Raw genomic sequence first — 17,382 nt, 5'->3', positions numbered from 1 at the left:
GGGGGCACAGCCGGGCAGGACTGCGGGGCACAGCCCGGGCAGCTCCGGGGGCACAGCCGGGCAGGGCTGCGGGGCACAGCCGGGCAGCTCCGGGGGCACAGCCGGGCAGGGCTGCGGGGCACAGCTGGGCAGGGCTGCGGGGCACAGCCGGGCAGCTCCGGGGGCACAGCCGGGCAGGGCTGCGGGGCACAGCTGGGCAGGGCTGCGGGGCACAGCCGGGCAGGGCTGCTGGGCACAGCCGGGCAGCTCTGGGGGCACAGCCCGGCACGGCGGATTCCCTGACCCCTCTGGCGGGGCAGCGGGGCTGCTCGGGGCCGTGCGGCTGAGTTTTTCTGGATTCTCCCCAGGAAAGCTGGCAGCCGGGGCCGCTGGCAGGGCGGGGGAGGCTCGGTCCCCCCGCCCCGGCCGCGGGCGGTGCCCGGGCTGCCCGGCCCGCTGCCCGCTCCATCCCGCGGGGCGGGGGCCCAGCGCTATTTCAGGGCGGGCGGAGCCGCGCCGCACCTGGCCCGGGCCGGGCGCTCAGCCTCGCTGCCCGGCTCCCTCGGCAGCTCCCGGGGCATGGCCGAGCCGGCACGGCCCGCAGCCGGCGCGGCGGCCGCCGATGAGTTCCGCGATGTGATCCGCAGCCGCTCGGGTAGGCTCCGCTCCGCTCCCTGCGCGGGCAGCGCGTCGGCGCTCGGCTGCTCCGCTCGGCAGCGCTTTGCGAAATTACTTGTTGTGTTAGCTGAACTTTTCCTTTCGCTGTGCGGCGCGGAAGGGGCTCTCCCGCTCGGCGAATCGCGCGTCTCGGCGTTTGTGTCCCAACAAATGAGTGTCACCGTGCGGGTGTCCCCTGCCTGGGGCTGGGGCTGTGCCGGGCAGGTTGTTAAAGCTGTAAATGGGAGCAATTGTAACGCACCTCCAGAGAATAAACTTTCAGGTGCTTGGGCTTCTTTTATTTTTTTTTTTTTTTCCTTTTTTTTTTTTTTTTTTTTTTAAGTCCTGGAAAGAAACCAAATCCGTGGTAGTAAAGGTATTTTTAGACTATTCAGCTTTTACTCGTTCACAGTGCAAGTGCATGTGGAGCTACAAGTTAATTTATCTCTTCTCAAGACTATATGTGCTTGCCCAGTGAACAAGCCTTAATATAGTGATGTCCTTAGATGGTTGAGTGACTGCTAAGTGACTTTTCACGAATTCTCTCTCTTGTACCTGTAAAAAACAGCAACAAAACGCTTGTCATGCATTATGGAATAATTAAGGCTGCTATGGCAGTTTCAATCTGGAAGTGTTTGGGTGGTAGTAAGTAAAAGGATTTCTGTGATAAATTTTGTCAATGTTGCTTTTACTCAGGTAGTGTAAAGACACTCTTGCAGCAGAATTTGGTGCTTTCCCACTGAAGTCTCAGTGATGCAGTTCCTGAAGATCTCTTTTTTTTTTCTTTTTTTTTTTTTTTTCCTGATGTTATCACTCTACTGTTTCTTCTCATAATAATTGCTTCTTCTTCAATTTGGCATTTAAAAGGATGGATATTGCCCGTGGGTAGTAGGAAGTAGTGAAGAGTTAGGCGGCTATTTGTTTAATTTTTTTGCCCCTCAAAGACCTTCTTTTGGCTTCTGTGTCATGTCTTTCAATTGGGTTTCTGTACCATGAGAATGTGAAAGAAGTATCTGGTGAGCTGTCTCCAGTCATTCCTGGTTAGGCTGGTTGTGTTACCTCTTATAGCAGCACATGTTCCCTGTTCCATACTTAGCTCACTTACGGTTTAGGGGTTATAAAATGCAGACTGAGTGCAACACAGAGAAAAGCCCCCTTCATTTAAAGGCTTTTCCTGTTAGTGTCTAATGAAGTATTTGGGTAGTTGCTGATTGGAGATGAGAGAACTTGGAGATTAAGAAAAATATCATCAGGTCCATATAGTTTTCAGAAAGTGAAGACAGTATCTCTACTGCTAAATGCTTGCAACTCTGAACTAAGTGCTTCCTTCCTACATTTTTTTCCTATAGCTAGTAATTACTTTCAATGTTTGATTTCCTACTTTAAAAATTCATAATTGAGAACAGACGCTTTCTGAAAAGCTAGATAGGAAATGTTACCTATACGTTTCCTAATTACCCCTTATACTCTGTTTCACTTGGAAAGTCTGTTTCCAAATCAACTTCAGTGGCAATATGTTAGTTGCATCATGATAAGTGTAACATCTCAAATGGCTCTAAAGTGTTTTTCAAGTTTCCTGCTATAAAGTAGTATTAGGATTTAGATGTTAGCAGTAGACATAGAGCAAACATTTGTGCTTCTTAATTGGGCACAATTCCCTGGTGTATTATCTATGCTGAATAAGAAACAGAATCAGTTTAAGAATCATAGCATGCCCCAGATGTTTATAAGCCTGGAGAGATAAGGAAATTCAATTTCCATGGTAATATTCATGACAGGTATACTTTTTTTTTTGTGGTATACTCCACAGTGATCTCTTACTCAGCTTATCTTTTGTTGTTATTATCCAACTTTTAAATGCATTGCTTAAAATCTGACTATGGATTTTGGGAGCAGCAATGAACAACAAATTAACACAGCTGTTGGCACAAACAAACTTGAGTAGAACTTGGTGGGATCTTGTTTACAAATCTCACAATGGGTTCATTTTTGTTTGGGATTTTTCTGTAACCTATGACCTGTGTAAGGCATTTCTGGAGTTGGGATTCTGTATTTGTTTGGACATGCATTCTCGAACAGATTTGGGTTGGAAGTTTTAGGAGGGGTTCTCAAGAGTGAAATGCTGGCACAGAATAATCATAAACACACCTGAAGTCTGTAGTGATGGTGAGCAAACAGAATTGTTCTCATGTGGCACTATCTAGAAAAGGAGGCACTTTCTGCAGAAGAGATTTTGGGACCAGTAGGGAAGATCTTGCTGACTGAACATGAAGGCAGTGTAGCAAGCTCATGGAGATTTAGGGCACCAGGCACTGGATGGGCTTTAAAAGAGATTGTATCCCACTTGTTTTTCCACTGTTTTTATATTAATTTCATGCTTCAGGGGGTTGCTGCTTTCTAACAGCTCCTGGATAGGAAGCTTGGCATTTGGCAGGTGCAGGTCTTGTCTTCCCATGAAACCAGAGGAAAGATAGGGTAGAATATGTTGCTTTATTTGCCATATGAAAATATTCTATACTTGCAGATTTGAGGTAAGCTGATAGTACCAATATTTGATTAAGATGTGTGGCTGATGCAGACACCATTAATTTGGACATCCTGCTGTCAGTTCTAAGTAAAATGATTGAAAAATGTAATAAGAATTTACTTTATGTAAGGATGAAATTTTAAAGTTTGTTAGCCCAATTTACAGGAAAGCAGGCTCTGTCAAATACTCTCTGTGTATAAATTTTATTGATCAAGTGATTTCTTGCAGTGTGTAACAACACACGCATACAAAAATAGCACTAGCAGTAAAATACCTACTAAATTGTTTAAGACACACAAAACAGTTGTATTGCAGAAGTTACCCTCAGGGAATTGTAACAAAATTAGGTTTTCCTTGTTGCATCTCTATGGGGATAATTTCATGCTCTGACACTAATTCATCATTTCTAACTCATACCGAATGGCTTGAGTTGCCTGAGCTTTGAAGAAGATTCACACATATGCAGAGCTTAGCAGTGAGGAATGTAAGCTGTGCTGCCAGAGAGAGGGAAGAATTTAGTGGCCACTGCAGGGGCTCTGTTCAGCATGTCCTTGTCATGTAATGACATAAGGAAATGGGTGTAGGAAAGTTTATTTTTGACTCTTGTACATGGCATGGCTGATTCTTCTATGAGAAATGTGTTGGAAAGTATCTACAAAACCTGAAATCCAAGGGGAATGTTTATAGAGCTTAGCCAATTATTTGTTTGAAGCCTTTTATGAGATGTTGCAGAAGTAACTTTATTGATTTGAGTATATTCATGGCCAGAAAATCCTGTGTGCTGGATGCCTACTAGAGGAGGGAGCAATAAGGAAGGAGAAGACAAAGATAATAAATTTATTTAAAACACTTTATATCTTGGACAGAGAAGATGGTTGACCTCTGGTGATTGCTCCTCCATATCTAGAGATGTTTGGTCCAGCATTTAGTACTTTTTTGTAAGGTTAGCTTTATTCAAATGTGGATTACTGGACTATGCCTGCTGTAAATCATCACTCCAGCCATTTATCTTATGGTCCCTTCTGGCCACTATGGTATTCATTTGTGTCTGCCTGGCTCTTCAATTTAATGCTTGCCATCCAAAATGACCTTCCCCAGACCTGATGGACTACCCTGTTTCTTTCTGGTATGAGACTGAGGGTACTCCTTTACCCTGTGCAGGGCCACTGGCAGTTCTTAAAATACTGGTGTTAAACCAGAATCCATGCAGGTCTTGAGCTTGGATTGCTCCAGCTGTTGAGATAGTATTAGCAAAGAGAAAGTGTAAAACAACTGCAAGTGTGGATGTTACAAACTACAGTCACTGTCCAAACCACTAACAAGCATGCCAGTCTAGTAAGTGTGGATCTCCAATGTACTTGCTGTCATGTTTGTTGAATGCACAGAAGACCATGCCTTGGGAAATGGATGTTGCAGAGCTTAATAAAACTTCTCTTTGTGATTTAATTTCTCTGAAGAACATGTGGTTTCCATTTCTCAGAATGTCTTTCCTGGCTGTACAGTTAAATAGCACCATCAAGTTTTAAAAGCATTTGCATGCTTGCTATGTTGAAAACACACTTAAAAAAAAAAAAAGTAAATGCAACCCAAAGCTGAGAGTGAGTGGTTTTATACAGTAAAAAGGAATCTGTATACCATAAATACTCTCTCATAAATTTAATGAAGATTTAGATTTTATTACTGTTTCAGAACTTAGTAACTGTAGTCATGATTAGCAACACAAAGCCCTCTAATTTCTTCAGTTCATATGCAGCCTTCAGAAAAGTGCTTAAGACCTCATTTGTTCTTAACTTACAGCACAAAATTATGCAGATCTGGAGTAAGCTGCTGTTTTAACTTGATGACTGCTTAGAAAAATGATTTGGTGTGGCTTAGAGTTTGAGTGAGGACTTTATCTCACCCACATTGCCTTCTGTTAAGTTGCATGACTTGAAGTTCTGACTAGAAGACAACTATTTTGTTCTTTATGTACAGCATAACAAATCAATTGTTAGGAATTGGCTCTAAGCAGCTTTAACCGAGTTTCCAGAATATATGCTTGCTTTTCTTTTGTACCTAATTGCCATTAAAAGGTAAAGCTACAATGTGTAATGGTGATAAAAGCCATTAAATAGACTTATAATGGTGGTTTTCCTTTTTTTTTCCTCTTTGCTCCCTCTGCCCTCCCCGAGCTTCATTGATGTGTGAACTGCAGCTGACCAGAACTGTTAGTGAATAATCCAACCTGGATAATTTGAGTGGGTGCTTCTCCCCTCTTCTCCCTCAAGCACCCAGAGACCTGAGGGAATTCCCTGGGTGTTCGGGTTGCTAGCACTGAGAAAACAAATGTGTTGACAACTGTATCTGCCTAAGAAAGTCAGTACCTGAATCCGAGGGGACTGCCGATGAGAGGAGCCTCCTCGGCAGGGCAGGGCAGCGCTCCCTGCCAGGGAAGCTGTGCCCGGGGCTGGCACAGTGTCCCCTGTGCCCAGGACACGTTCTGCTGCCCGGGCTGACGCGACATTCCCGTGCTGAAAGCCATGAGTGAGTGCATCCCGGCTCTAGCGGCATTGCTAGTGGTCCCAGCTGCAATCCTTGGATCCCCTTCAGAAATTGAAGGAATGCCTCCACTTGGCTCTGATGAATCACAACTGGAGACTTGCTGTCTCTATTCCTAAAGCGCAGCACGTGGGAGGAGTTGTGGTGTTGCAGTAAAGCAGAAGGGACTCAGTTTCTTCATGCAGAAAAGTCAATTCTTTATTCACATAACTCATTTTTATGCAGTTTTCACATATCTTGTGTTTAGCTCCAATTGACTCGCAGTTCTTGCCACCCAATTAATTGGTTAGTAAATGGCATTTTGCCTATTTTTGGATGGTTTACATATCTTCTTCACTGATTCTTATGGGATAGGCTTACTGTTTTTGCAGGTGCAAACTTAATTTTCTTACTAGAATAGATTGTTGTGTTAATTGCCTCTCATTCCTTTGATTCTTTCTTCTGGGAACTTACAGGCTAGTTGGCAATTCAGCAGAGCAAGGCTGATTTTATAAGGCCTCTCTTTAATGGTATCTTTACCTGTTTGTAACATCGTGGCTCTTGTCCAAACAGGCTTTAGGGGCTGAGTGATGTTACTGCATAAGGGGAAAGCAAGGGTCACAGGCCTAAGGCTGCATGTGTCAAAATAAATAACTTATTTATACATAAATATTTTATATAAAATTTTGGGTTTGGATTGATATACTTTCATATTGCTTAAAGGAAAAAAAAAACAAAAAAACCTCTGCTGATGAGACAGAATTAGAATGTGGATATAAACTGCTGAGACTAACTCATGGCCTTGCCAGCTCATCCATGGTTTTGTGGGACACTTGTAGCTTGTGAGGCAATAGTGGGACAAAAGCTGCTGGTGAAGTGTTAGTAATATCCTCCTGTACTTCATCCCACTTCAGAACATAGATTAGCTGGATCAAATAAGCAGAATAAACCAGAAGATTTTTGTATGTTTACAATAACAGCATGCAAAGGTGTTTATGTAGAAGGTGATTTTTAAATATGTGGTTTAAACAGGTAAAATAATTTAATCACTGAAATATAATCTTTCTTGAGTCCAGGGCTTCATTATGTGCTTTAAACTATTGTACTCAAATCAATCTTTTGGCTTTTTTTCCCAGATAAAATTAGATTATGTATGTTTCTCTTGCTGGAATTAAGTTTTAATCTTGTTTTGGTTTTCTTTCATTTTGAGATATTTCCATTATTTTTATTATGCTTGACAGGCTGCATTTCTTTTTATCAGAATGAGGACCTAACCATCCACTATATAATCTGCTCATTGTGGTGTAGCAAAACTGTATGGCAAAAAATTGACTTTTAGGTAGTTAGGTAGATTTTTTTTTCCTGAATCTTTAGAGAGCATGGGATCTGGTATGTTCAGAAGTGCTGATCGTTTGCAGCTTTTGCTACTTAGTCATTTCAATCTGAACAGAACTGGAGGGGATGAAAATCACTCTGAAAGGTGTTACCAAAATGCCTCGAAACTTAAATCCTGTTAAGTAGCAGTGTCTGATCAAAAACAAGCATTTCTTCTTCATTTCAATGGTAAAAGGTCATTCAGGTAACAGTTTATTTAAGATACTAAATTTAATAGCTTGCTCTTTAAATATCTGAGTTTTTTAATTTCCTGCCTTATGTATACTGTTGCCTTGACAACAGTATTTTTGTATGCTAAGAGGTTCTGCTATTTCCAATGTAGATCTAAAGAAATACTATGTATCTTTAAACTAGCTTAAGACCTGCAGCATCTGTAAACAATTATCATTTTAGCTGGTTGAGTTGCAGGTGTGTTGGTTGTGCACTGGAGCTGATTCTGTCTGTGGATAAGTGCTCACACCTCATCATTAACTGTATACCCACTGGACATTTAAGGTAATGGATTTATTTAGATTACAGTGATCTCCTGCAATATGAATCTCTAATTGGCAGAATTTAATTCAATACTTACTCTCTTTTTAAGCTATGAAGAATTCACTGACTTGAATGAAGTGGTGACTTGTTTGTGGTTATCAGCAGTGGGGGGAAAACCCCCTACCCTGGCATTGGGTAATTTTGAAATACAAGTGTCTTCCTTGAAAAATCTAAAATATCTCCAGTGTCTCTCTGTGGTACCCCATCCACTGTTGAATTTCTGCAGTTAAAGTCCCATCTCTTATATCTGGAACTCTGTGAGCAATGTGCTGCTTTGTGTTAACCTGGCAAATATTATACTGAGTGCCAAGGTGAGTTTTTTGCTGTCCTTATCCTGTGTGATTGGTATCAAGATCACAGTGTGATTGAATTATGCTGCAGGATGCAATCAGATACCATAAATAGTATTATCTACAAAGAGTCTTGGAAGTGGTTGCTGGACTGCTTTAAAGAGCACTTTGGCTTGGCTATTAAAGCCAGAGATTAGATCCTAATTTTGAAATATCTACCTGTTTATTAGTGAGATAACACTGTGTAACTAATTTGTTGTTTAGCAGAATGGTTGGATTGTAAAGAAATACTTACAGGAACTAAAGCAAGTTCATGTAATTTGTAGCTTTCAAAAGCTGCTTTTACCTTTCATTCAGCCAGTGTATGGAGTGCACTAATCAAATTACTTAAGATGCTTGCCCTACTTAGCAATTTTCATTTCCACCTTGTTGTACAAGGAGAAAAAAATAAAAAAGTGCAATATATATCAGCCTTTGTCCTAACACTGTGTTCTACCTAAGTTTGAGATAATCATATAGAGGAGGAGGCAGACCTGTAAAGAAAGTTCATCCAGAAGTTCTCATTAAGTCACAATGGTCCCAAATAAGCTTCCTGCAAAGATTGTCTGGTAATGTATTAACAAGTAATCATTGAAACAGAACTATTATTTAACTATGATTTCATGATTTTTTTATGTTTATGCTTGATGATGGAGTCTGCTGTTCTCATTTTCTCTTCTTGCTGTTTTGGTGTTTGGAATTTGTCAGGTTGTTTACAAATAGATATATATCACATTTCCACTTTGTCAGTAGAAGTAGACTGGCACAATAAAGGTTATGTAATAAATTCATGTTCAGTAGTATTTCTGTTCTTGATGGCCCACATCTGCCATGAACCATTTTCAGGAGCTGACTTCATCCTTGCAGATTGCCTTTCAAGTGTGAAGTATAATGCTCTACACCTATGACCTAAACCTATTTCTTGAGTCCCACGTGTGCCTTCTGACTGTAGGGGCATCCTATCTTCAGGTTACCTAGCATCACAGTAATCACATATGTTCCTGAAAAAACTAGCAGCTGAGAAAACAAAGTCTTCTCTACAGCACTTTTGTTTCTGTGTTGTTGTTTTTTTTGTTTTTTTTTTTTTTTTTTTCCCACTCACAATAATTAAGCTAATTCAATTAGGCTTTGTGTGATCTTTCCCCTTTTATCTCAAGTGTAATGTTTTGCTGAACACTAGAGGGAAATAACTAAGGATTGGCAATGTGCACTTGCAAAAATATTCTTCAGCTGAACGCTGGCTGCCTTCTCAGAATGATTTCTGTTGTGGATTTAAACAATTATCATTTCATTATCTTGAGACTCTGAAAAAGTGTCACTGGTGCCTAATTTGCTGGAAATGTCAGTGTGCTGTGGAAGATATGTGAAACTGCAGAGGACTTGCTGCTTGTTTGGAATTCTTTCCCCATGGGTTCCTGCACCCAACAGGTGGGTGAAGGAAACTTCTACTGTGTGAAGATACTTTCTGGTCTGCCTCCCAGTCCATATTGGACTTGCTAAACTTATGTTAATTCAGTCATATTTTTTCCTTCCTCTTTGTAATGCTGCTGGATGGGAACAGCAATAATGACACTGGTGTTGGAAGATGCCCTGCCCTCTGGGGTGGTGGCTGTTTTCTGGGTTGTTTTTTTCATAGCTATAAAATCATCAGGAAATCAGGAATCATCACTTTTCCTAGTGCAGGGAAAGAGCTCCAGACTAAGGCCTGGTGACACTGTACCAAAATTTGTTCTCTTTCCAGCATCTGCATGCTGGGTATAACCTAAGGCTGCCTCTGTTGAGGTAAGTTCATGCAGGTCCAGACTCTGAGGACAGTCAAGGGAGACTTTGGTTAGAGATAAATAAAAGAAATATTGAATACTAATTAGATATAATGGCCTATGGTAAACTTGCCCTGTCCCCCTGGGGAAAAAAATCCCAACAAAATATTTGTTTGAAGGTAACCAGAAGGGTAAAAGTGATGATACTTAGGCAATCTTCTTCCGTTATGCTGAATTATTCCACTGACCTTGTCTAGAACTGTGGTCTATGGATTTCAACCAGGTGTCCTGCTAAACAGAGAAGTGAGTCCACAAATGGAGTGATTTGCATGGCAGAGTAGAAAATTAATTCATCATGATGATTGCCATTTGGCTGATAGTTAAACAGAGGCATAGATAATACTAATGCATTCTTCCTGCAAGACTAAGTCAATTAAACCCCATGCAGCTGAGACAGATCCCTTTTCATCAAGATTTCTTTCAAGGCTCATGTGACTTCCTCCACATAATAAATTAGCAACTGGGAATGGAATACCAAAGTCAGTTTCATTCTTTAAACTCTTAATATAAACTCCCTCAGGATACTTTGGAGAAAAAATCAGCTACAGTAGGTTTTTTTCCCCTTCTTAGAAATTGTCTTAAAAAAAAAAATCCCCTGAATGACTCATTTAGACTTATGCAAAATATTCTGCTAGAAAGTTCTTTGTGATGAGGTATGTCAGGATTTCAATCTTCTGTCATGGGAAAAAAGAGAAGGTATGGTGCATAGACACATGACTACTGCAGTCTAACAACTAATTCATATTCACAATGTAAGCACTCACCAGGAAGAGTTTAAATCTTCTGCAAATCTAGAGTAGTTTTAAAAGATCCAGAGCTTATATTTAAGTACTGCATTTTTGTGGCTAGGCTTTTTAAAACAATTATTTCTGCATAATTAATATTAACAATACTTTTCATCTCTTGTAGCTGCTGCAGTTTGAATAATAAATCCAAGTTTTAAACTATCAATTTCCTGAAATTATTTTGCAAATTATTCATTGCATAGGTTATAATAAAGGGGCATGTTTAAGTATTAATCTGAATAAACACTGTGAAATCCTAACTTTGTTATGAAAGATTACTTTCATGCTTTTTGCTCCAAAACTTTATACAGTCTAGTATCCTAAACAGATAAGGAAATATCAATCAAGTTGCAGAGGTACAATATTTAAAACTTGTGCTTTGTCTTTCATGAGTACTCTTTTACAGATAGCAGAGAGAAGGATCCTAAATTCAATCTGAAACAACTGCTTTCTGAAGGAAAAAATGTTTAAGTAGAGAAAAGTAAAGCTCACCAAGAATTGCAGTTCTGGCACAAGAAGCCCACATTTAGCCAAGCTTGGGATCCCTTGCCAGTACATGCCATAGGGAACCTTCTACTCAATAAAGGTCTGCGGAGAATCTGTGATTCCAAATGTTAAAAAGACCCCAAAAAAACAAAAAAAAGCCAAATACCAAAATCAGAGCAATCTCAAAGAACCCACCTACACGAACCAAAAGTAACAAACCTAAAAAACCCCAACCCCCAAACCACCAGAATACATAAAAAAGAAAGCCTTTCCACACAGCCCCTCTGCTTCCCACTGAGAGAGAAAAGCTAAATGAGCTTCCTGGCTGTAGTAGTGTGATATATTGCACCTCTGGCTTTGCAGTGTTGATTAACTACTGTTAATCCACTTGTAAAGGAGGAAGATGAATCTGCATTTTATTTCAAATGTGGATGATCAATTTCTGATCAGTTCCAAATTCACCTTCCTTGTCTCCTAAGCAGGTTTTCACCTGACTTGAGGGTGTTCAGCAGGTGCACCTTCCTCAGGGCACAGGTACCACTGCTGGGTGTCCCAGAGTTTGGCTTTTACAGCTCCATCACACGGAATAGAGAGTCCTGGTGGAGCTTGTTACAACTTGCTGGAGTTGCTAATGCCTGTGAGGGAAGTTACAACCTAAGCACAAGCACAAATTGTCTGTCAGAGACTGACACGTGCAGTTATCAGCAGCCTGAGCTGTAGGCTGGGCTAACCTGACATGTTAGTCCTCATTCCCAGACAGTGATCCCAAATAACCTGGTGGTAGCTGTTGGCACTTCTGGGAGGGGAGTACCATGTGAACAATCCTGTATCATAAAAGAGAGTATGGGATGTGGTAGTCCTCAAGTGACTGAGAGTGGTGGGTGGTGGGGTTTTCTAGTCAGTGGGATCTTTGTGGAAAAGGGAGAGGCTGGCTTGCTTGTTACAAATGTTCTGGCTGTGGTTCCCTGCCAGAGCAGTGTTAACAAAGGAGAGATGAAGGCTCAAAATAGACAAATGTATTCCCTGTAAATAACACCAAGAATGTGTGATAGATAGTGCTACTGTTGGAATGTTGCATTAGTGTAAGAAAAAGTTCTGATGATATAAATGCAATGTTACAAGAAGGAGTATATTCTATGTACTTCTACCTAGACAGGTAGAAAACTTGTGGAAAAAAAAGGCTATAGTATCTTAAAATGTAAATTAATTGAGATTGATTGTATGGGGGGGAATAGTTGGTTATCTTCCATCTCTCTTTTGTCTATGATATATATTCCAACTGGGAAAGAAATAAAAAGTTAAACTTCACTTTAGCTTCCATATTATTTTCTTGTAATTTAATTAGAATGCTGCTTGCAGCAGTTTACAAAATGCTTCTCAAAGTAAAGAGCAACTTGGCATATTTCTTGTTTTCAGAACTTAAAGAGCTAAAAACATCCTGGCACTGGAATTAAACCTGCCTTTTTTTTTTTTTTTTTTTAAGTTTACCTGAGTAGAAACTGCTTTTTTAGGCTTTTCATACAGCCATAAGTGTGACTGTATTGAGGAGATCCTTTTGGAGGGTTGTTGTGAGCCAGAAATTGCACTGGCTTAGCTTCAGTGCATATGCAGCTTATTTAATGAAGTGATGAGCAAAGTACATAAGCCTGAATACACTTAAAAGGAATGGAATCTGAGTTTTCTTGATATAACTGTGCCTGGGATTTGATCTGTTTCTTTCCCTGTCCTGGTGGGAAGTTTATCCACTTACTGCTGTTCATAAGCTCATAAGAATGCTAAATTCAGCTGTTTCTTCAATGCATATATTTATTCAAAGATATTCTATTCAAGCACAAACCAAGAGACTTCTGGGTCAATTATCAAAATCAGTAGAAAATGCAGGTGTGTGAAATGTATCCTTTTACATACAAAACGTGTCTGGTGTTTTATAATGAACCAGCTGAAGTTCAGTATATAGTAAGGAGTTTTGCATTTGATATCTGCATTTGCCTTACTTGAATGCTGATTTTTCTATCTCAGTTCAGGAAAGTTTTCTGGCAATGCCACAGGCTCACTTACTCTAGAGTACAGCACCACTACTTAAGAAATGCTCGAGTGAGCTTTGAATTGTTTCATAGCACGTAGTATATCCTACACATGGTGTTGCCTGAGATGCTTGGAGTTGGGTTCCAAACTTCAGTTTTGTGTGAAATGAATATATTTTGCTGACTTCACTACTCAGCATATCTAATTTTTTTTTTTCCCCCTGGAAGAATACAATCCAGGTGGTTTAGTGCAATCCTGATATATTCATGTATATGTTTCAAAGCAATAATTGAAGTAGGGTCTTAAGAGAGCTTACTTTTCTTTTAGGATAAAATCAGTATCTTGCAATATTTAATATTCATTCATAAGAATGTATCTTAATTTTTACTATATGATCTCCTTACTCTTTGAAACATAAAAATATCAATTCCAATTAAGTGACATGTTTAAATAATTAAAAAATCCTCCCAAACCACAACGATATAAACCAGTGCACAACAGACTTTACCTTCTGTTAGTCAGTCAGGCTTACCTGTCTTCCAAGGTACATTAAGACATTTTGATTTATAGAGCATTAACTCCCTGATTGAACAACTGGACCATGCTTCTTTGCTTAACAGGTAATTCTGAGATATAGCTTTGTAATGCCATTATCTTGATAAATGCTTTTGTCAGAAATATGATACAGCTGTAATGAAATTGTGGTTCAAAACAAAATTTGCAATCATAACACAGATGGCAAGAGTACCAGTTTGGCTTGACTTTTTCTTCCTTTGCCCAAGCTCAACAAACCAAATAACAGTGGAGTTGAAGGAAGGAATGCTTAAACAAGACGCAAGTTGCCCCATGTCAATGCCATGTTTCTTGATCAGAATGTGAGAAATGTATATTTCTGTTAATGAGGAAGCTTGTTCCAATTATGCCATAAAATCATAACCACTTTAACCATGGAAGAAGTGATTTATGTCAAAAGTTGTATATCCACTTAGAGTGGTAGAATTGTTTTATAACTGCTTCCTGAGTTTGTTCGTTCTTTATTTGCAAAAAATGCTTGTGCATGTGTGTGTAAAAAGACATGCAGTGTTGAAAGAGACATGCAGGGTTGAAAGCTGTAGCCTAGGAATGCACCTTGGGGATGTGTGTGCTTAAACATTCATCTCACCCTCTGAAATATGTATTCCAGTTGGTACAACAATCAAGACAAAGAAAACCTTGCAGCCGTATAACCCTGATGTGCACTATACTGCAGTGGAGACCAAGGCATAGCACAAAAGATCCAAAGGTTTTTTTGCAGAATTTTGTTTCTGGATGCTGCTACTTTTTCTCAGCATTTCCCTCTTGCTGTGAGTTTCTGTAGTGAGAGTGTCACGGGTGAATTGTGATGGAACCAGCAGTCAGAGGAGTGTGGGGATCTGTGCTTTGCTTCCCAGGTTGGCTCTCATCTGCTAATGGGCACTGGGTGAGTCCTGTGCTCTCTTCTCCCTCTCTATGACACAGCAAATAACTTGGGATAGTGTTCTGGGAATGTGTGTGTGTGTTTTGGTGGCTCTTTTCTCCACCAGTACCTGTCGTCAGAGATGCATTAACAGTTCTGTTGGATTTTCTGGTACAAGATATTTTTTAGCTGGCTAGAAAATTGTAGAGACAAGGTGTCCTGAAACATGGAATAAGTATCATGGGAAATACACTCTGTTCTTTCAGCAAGGTAAGCCATTATCCTGGTGAGATTTTTGTGGTCTGTTTTTTTTTTTTTGCCCACTTTGAAGCCTTGCCAATTGAAATTTGGCTATAGTGAATCCCTGGGGTTTTTGTTTTTTTTTTTTGAAAGAGTCTCACATTCATTATACACTAAGAGCTGAAAAATAAAGGTCAAGCAGTATCTGTTTCTTTGTGTTCTGTCCATGAAGTTCTCTGCTCCGGGACTTGTCTTCAATGGTTAGGATTGGCAGGAGAGGTACCAACTTTTTAAGTCCTTGTACAATTTTTATGATACTTTCAGGGGTAAATGGACATGTTGGCTTCTGAATGTAACATATTTTTAAGACTCTAGCAAATATTAGTAGTGGCAACCCCTTTTGGGGCAAGGGGAATTGGGATGAAAGGAGCAAGCTTGGTTGGAGGATACCAGGAATGGTTCTGGAGAAGCGTGTGTCCTGCCCAGTGCCACACAGAAGTGGCCTGGATTTCCTCTTCATCAGGCAACATATTAATAATTTTAACAATGCTACATGAAAAACTAGAGTAAGAGTTGTGGAATCTGTAGTTCATGGGAGCAAAAAAAGTGAATGCTTTCCAAGAATGGAAGTGGATTTTATTCAAGTGACAAAAAAACCCTATAAAAATATGATGAAAAATTCTCAAGTACACTTGCAGGATAGGGCATTGCAGCATCATGGATTTCTCTGTAACATGCACAGAATACACCAACTTCTAGGATCCTGGATGTGACCCTTCAGAGAAATAAGGGGGAAATTGTGCAGATGGTACTGCAGCAGTGGATGTCAGCTAAACTGGCTCAAAATTAAAAGAGGAGTACCGAGCTGTAACTTAATTGTACAAAAACTTGAAGAACAGAAACCACCTTGGTTTAAAGAAGTCTTTGTAAATGAGTATGTTACTTGCAGAACCACATCTCCAGCTGTCAAGTTTGACAGCAGTTTATGATACTAATCCTATTTAAATGGTTATATAACCAATTAGTGGTAGGTGTACTGAACTCAGTGTAGCCTTGGAAGAGTTTATCATTCAAGTAATGCATTGTTTGTGGAAAAGATTGCATGGTAAATGTTGTGGATTAGAATTTTGGTCATTTTCCTGTAATTCTGAAGTATGATATCTCCTCTCTGTTGCTGAATGCAGGGTCTGTTTCTAAATATACCCTCATGTGATGTGGAAATCTTAAATAAAACTAGCTCTTAGTCCTATAATTCCTGTTCCAGAATGTGGGCAGCTACTTGAAAGACATGGTGATTAATTGATCCATCTAGTTTGAGCTTAATAAATTCCTGTCTAGTAGTGAGAGACGTTTAATATAGGTGAAAATCATGTCAATAATTGGATAGCATCAAATTTAGGATCTCCCTTTCTTCCTAGGATCATTCTTACAGAAGAGACTAACAGACTTCTGTTAACCATTTTCCAGGGATATAAAAAATGGAAATGTAAGTTCTGCAGCATGAAAATACTCTATGGAGAGTAGTGAACTACTGAGCTTCTTCAGTTTAGAGATAAACAATGTAGGTCACTTGTGGATGGCCTCCTGAGGTGTAACTGGCCTTTTTGAGATCATAAATGGCTGATACTTCATGAATGCTGCTTCAATAACATTGTATTTATCTTAATTGAATCTTGGGAATAATATGGTTAGAAGATAAGGCTTTTTCAGACTCATGTTTGCTGTTATATTCTCTTGTCAAGATCTGTGGGGTAAATATTAAAATATGAGCACTCTGTGAGTGAAGGTTTTGCAGCCCATTCCTTTAAAGCACAACATCCAGGACTCTTGGCCTGTCAGATGGCTTATGTGTTTAAAGCTTTAGTGTGTCTTGGGGAATGTACTGGAACCTTTGAATGTATTCAAATTTACCATCACACTACTTGAACAGTTACTAGTCAGTTTTAATGTTCAGTGCTACAGTGAGGAAGTTGACCTGATCAAACTACCTTTTTAAACCCAGCAGAGAGCCCACTTTAATTCAGCAGTGCTGGAAGTGATGATCTCAAGCTTGCTGTGTACTCCTCTGTTCTCTGATGGAAGCTGCTAAAGGCAAATTCAGGTGAAATTCTGCTTCTGAATCCATAAGAATTGACTGGAAATGCAGTATGGCTCCACCTTGATAAGGATCCCAGGGCTGCTCTTTTATATATAGTTCAAATTTTTGTTGTCTAATTTATTTGCTACTTCGAATTAATGTCATGTTGTAGTTTAATTTAAACCCCCGTTTTTTGTACACTGATCCCAGGTAGCCTGACTTCAGGCAGTGATGAGATGGAGCTCTTTCCTCCCACAAGCCTCTTAGTGCAGTTCAGGTTTTGATTCAAGGCCAGCTTAGCCTTTTTTTTTCAGGAGGTGGTGTAGGCATAAAGATTATTAGTATAGGGTAAGGAGAATTTCCCAGTCTTTGGTCTGCTTTACAGTTTTGTGGTTTTCAGCTACATTCCCTTCCCTCTGCATTCCCTTACAATATATGTACTCTAGCACAGCAGTGCAAGCAGTTCAAGTTTAATAGCTCGTGGTGGAAGAGGTTAAGAAGAAAAGACATGGAAAAATCTATTCATCTTTAGAAAGATTTTTAAGTGCTTTTCCATAACAAGCTGTTTAATTATTC

At 39.9% G+C, this 17,382-nt stretch overlaps 1 protein-coding gene across 1 annotated transcript in view; it reads left to right on the top strand.

Annotated features, from left to right (window-relative positions):
- The first annotated feature begins 500 nt into the window (after nucleotides 1-500).
- Nucleotides 501-17,382, top strand: part of DMD (dystrophin) — a 1,135,346-nt gene continuing 1,118,464 nt past the window's right edge. The window contains exon 1 of the mRNA XM_056512754.1: nucleotides 501-634. Coding sequence (XP_056368729.1) covers nucleotides 559-634 — 76 coding nt within the window. The 5' untranslated portion in view covers nucleotides 501-558. The remainder of the gene's footprint in view (nucleotides 635-17,382) is intronic.

This window comes from Oenanthe melanoleuca, chromosome 1, assembly GCF_029582105.1.
Source record: "Oenanthe melanoleuca isolate GR-GAL-2019-014 chromosome 1, OMel1.0, whole genome shotgun sequence".
NCBI classification, from domain to species: domain Eukaryota; kingdom Metazoa; phylum Chordata; class Aves; order Passeriformes; family Muscicapidae; genus Oenanthe; species Oenanthe melanoleuca.
The sequence above is the reverse complement of the archived record's forward strand: the minus strand, read 5'-3'. Positions and strand labels throughout refer to the sequence as shown.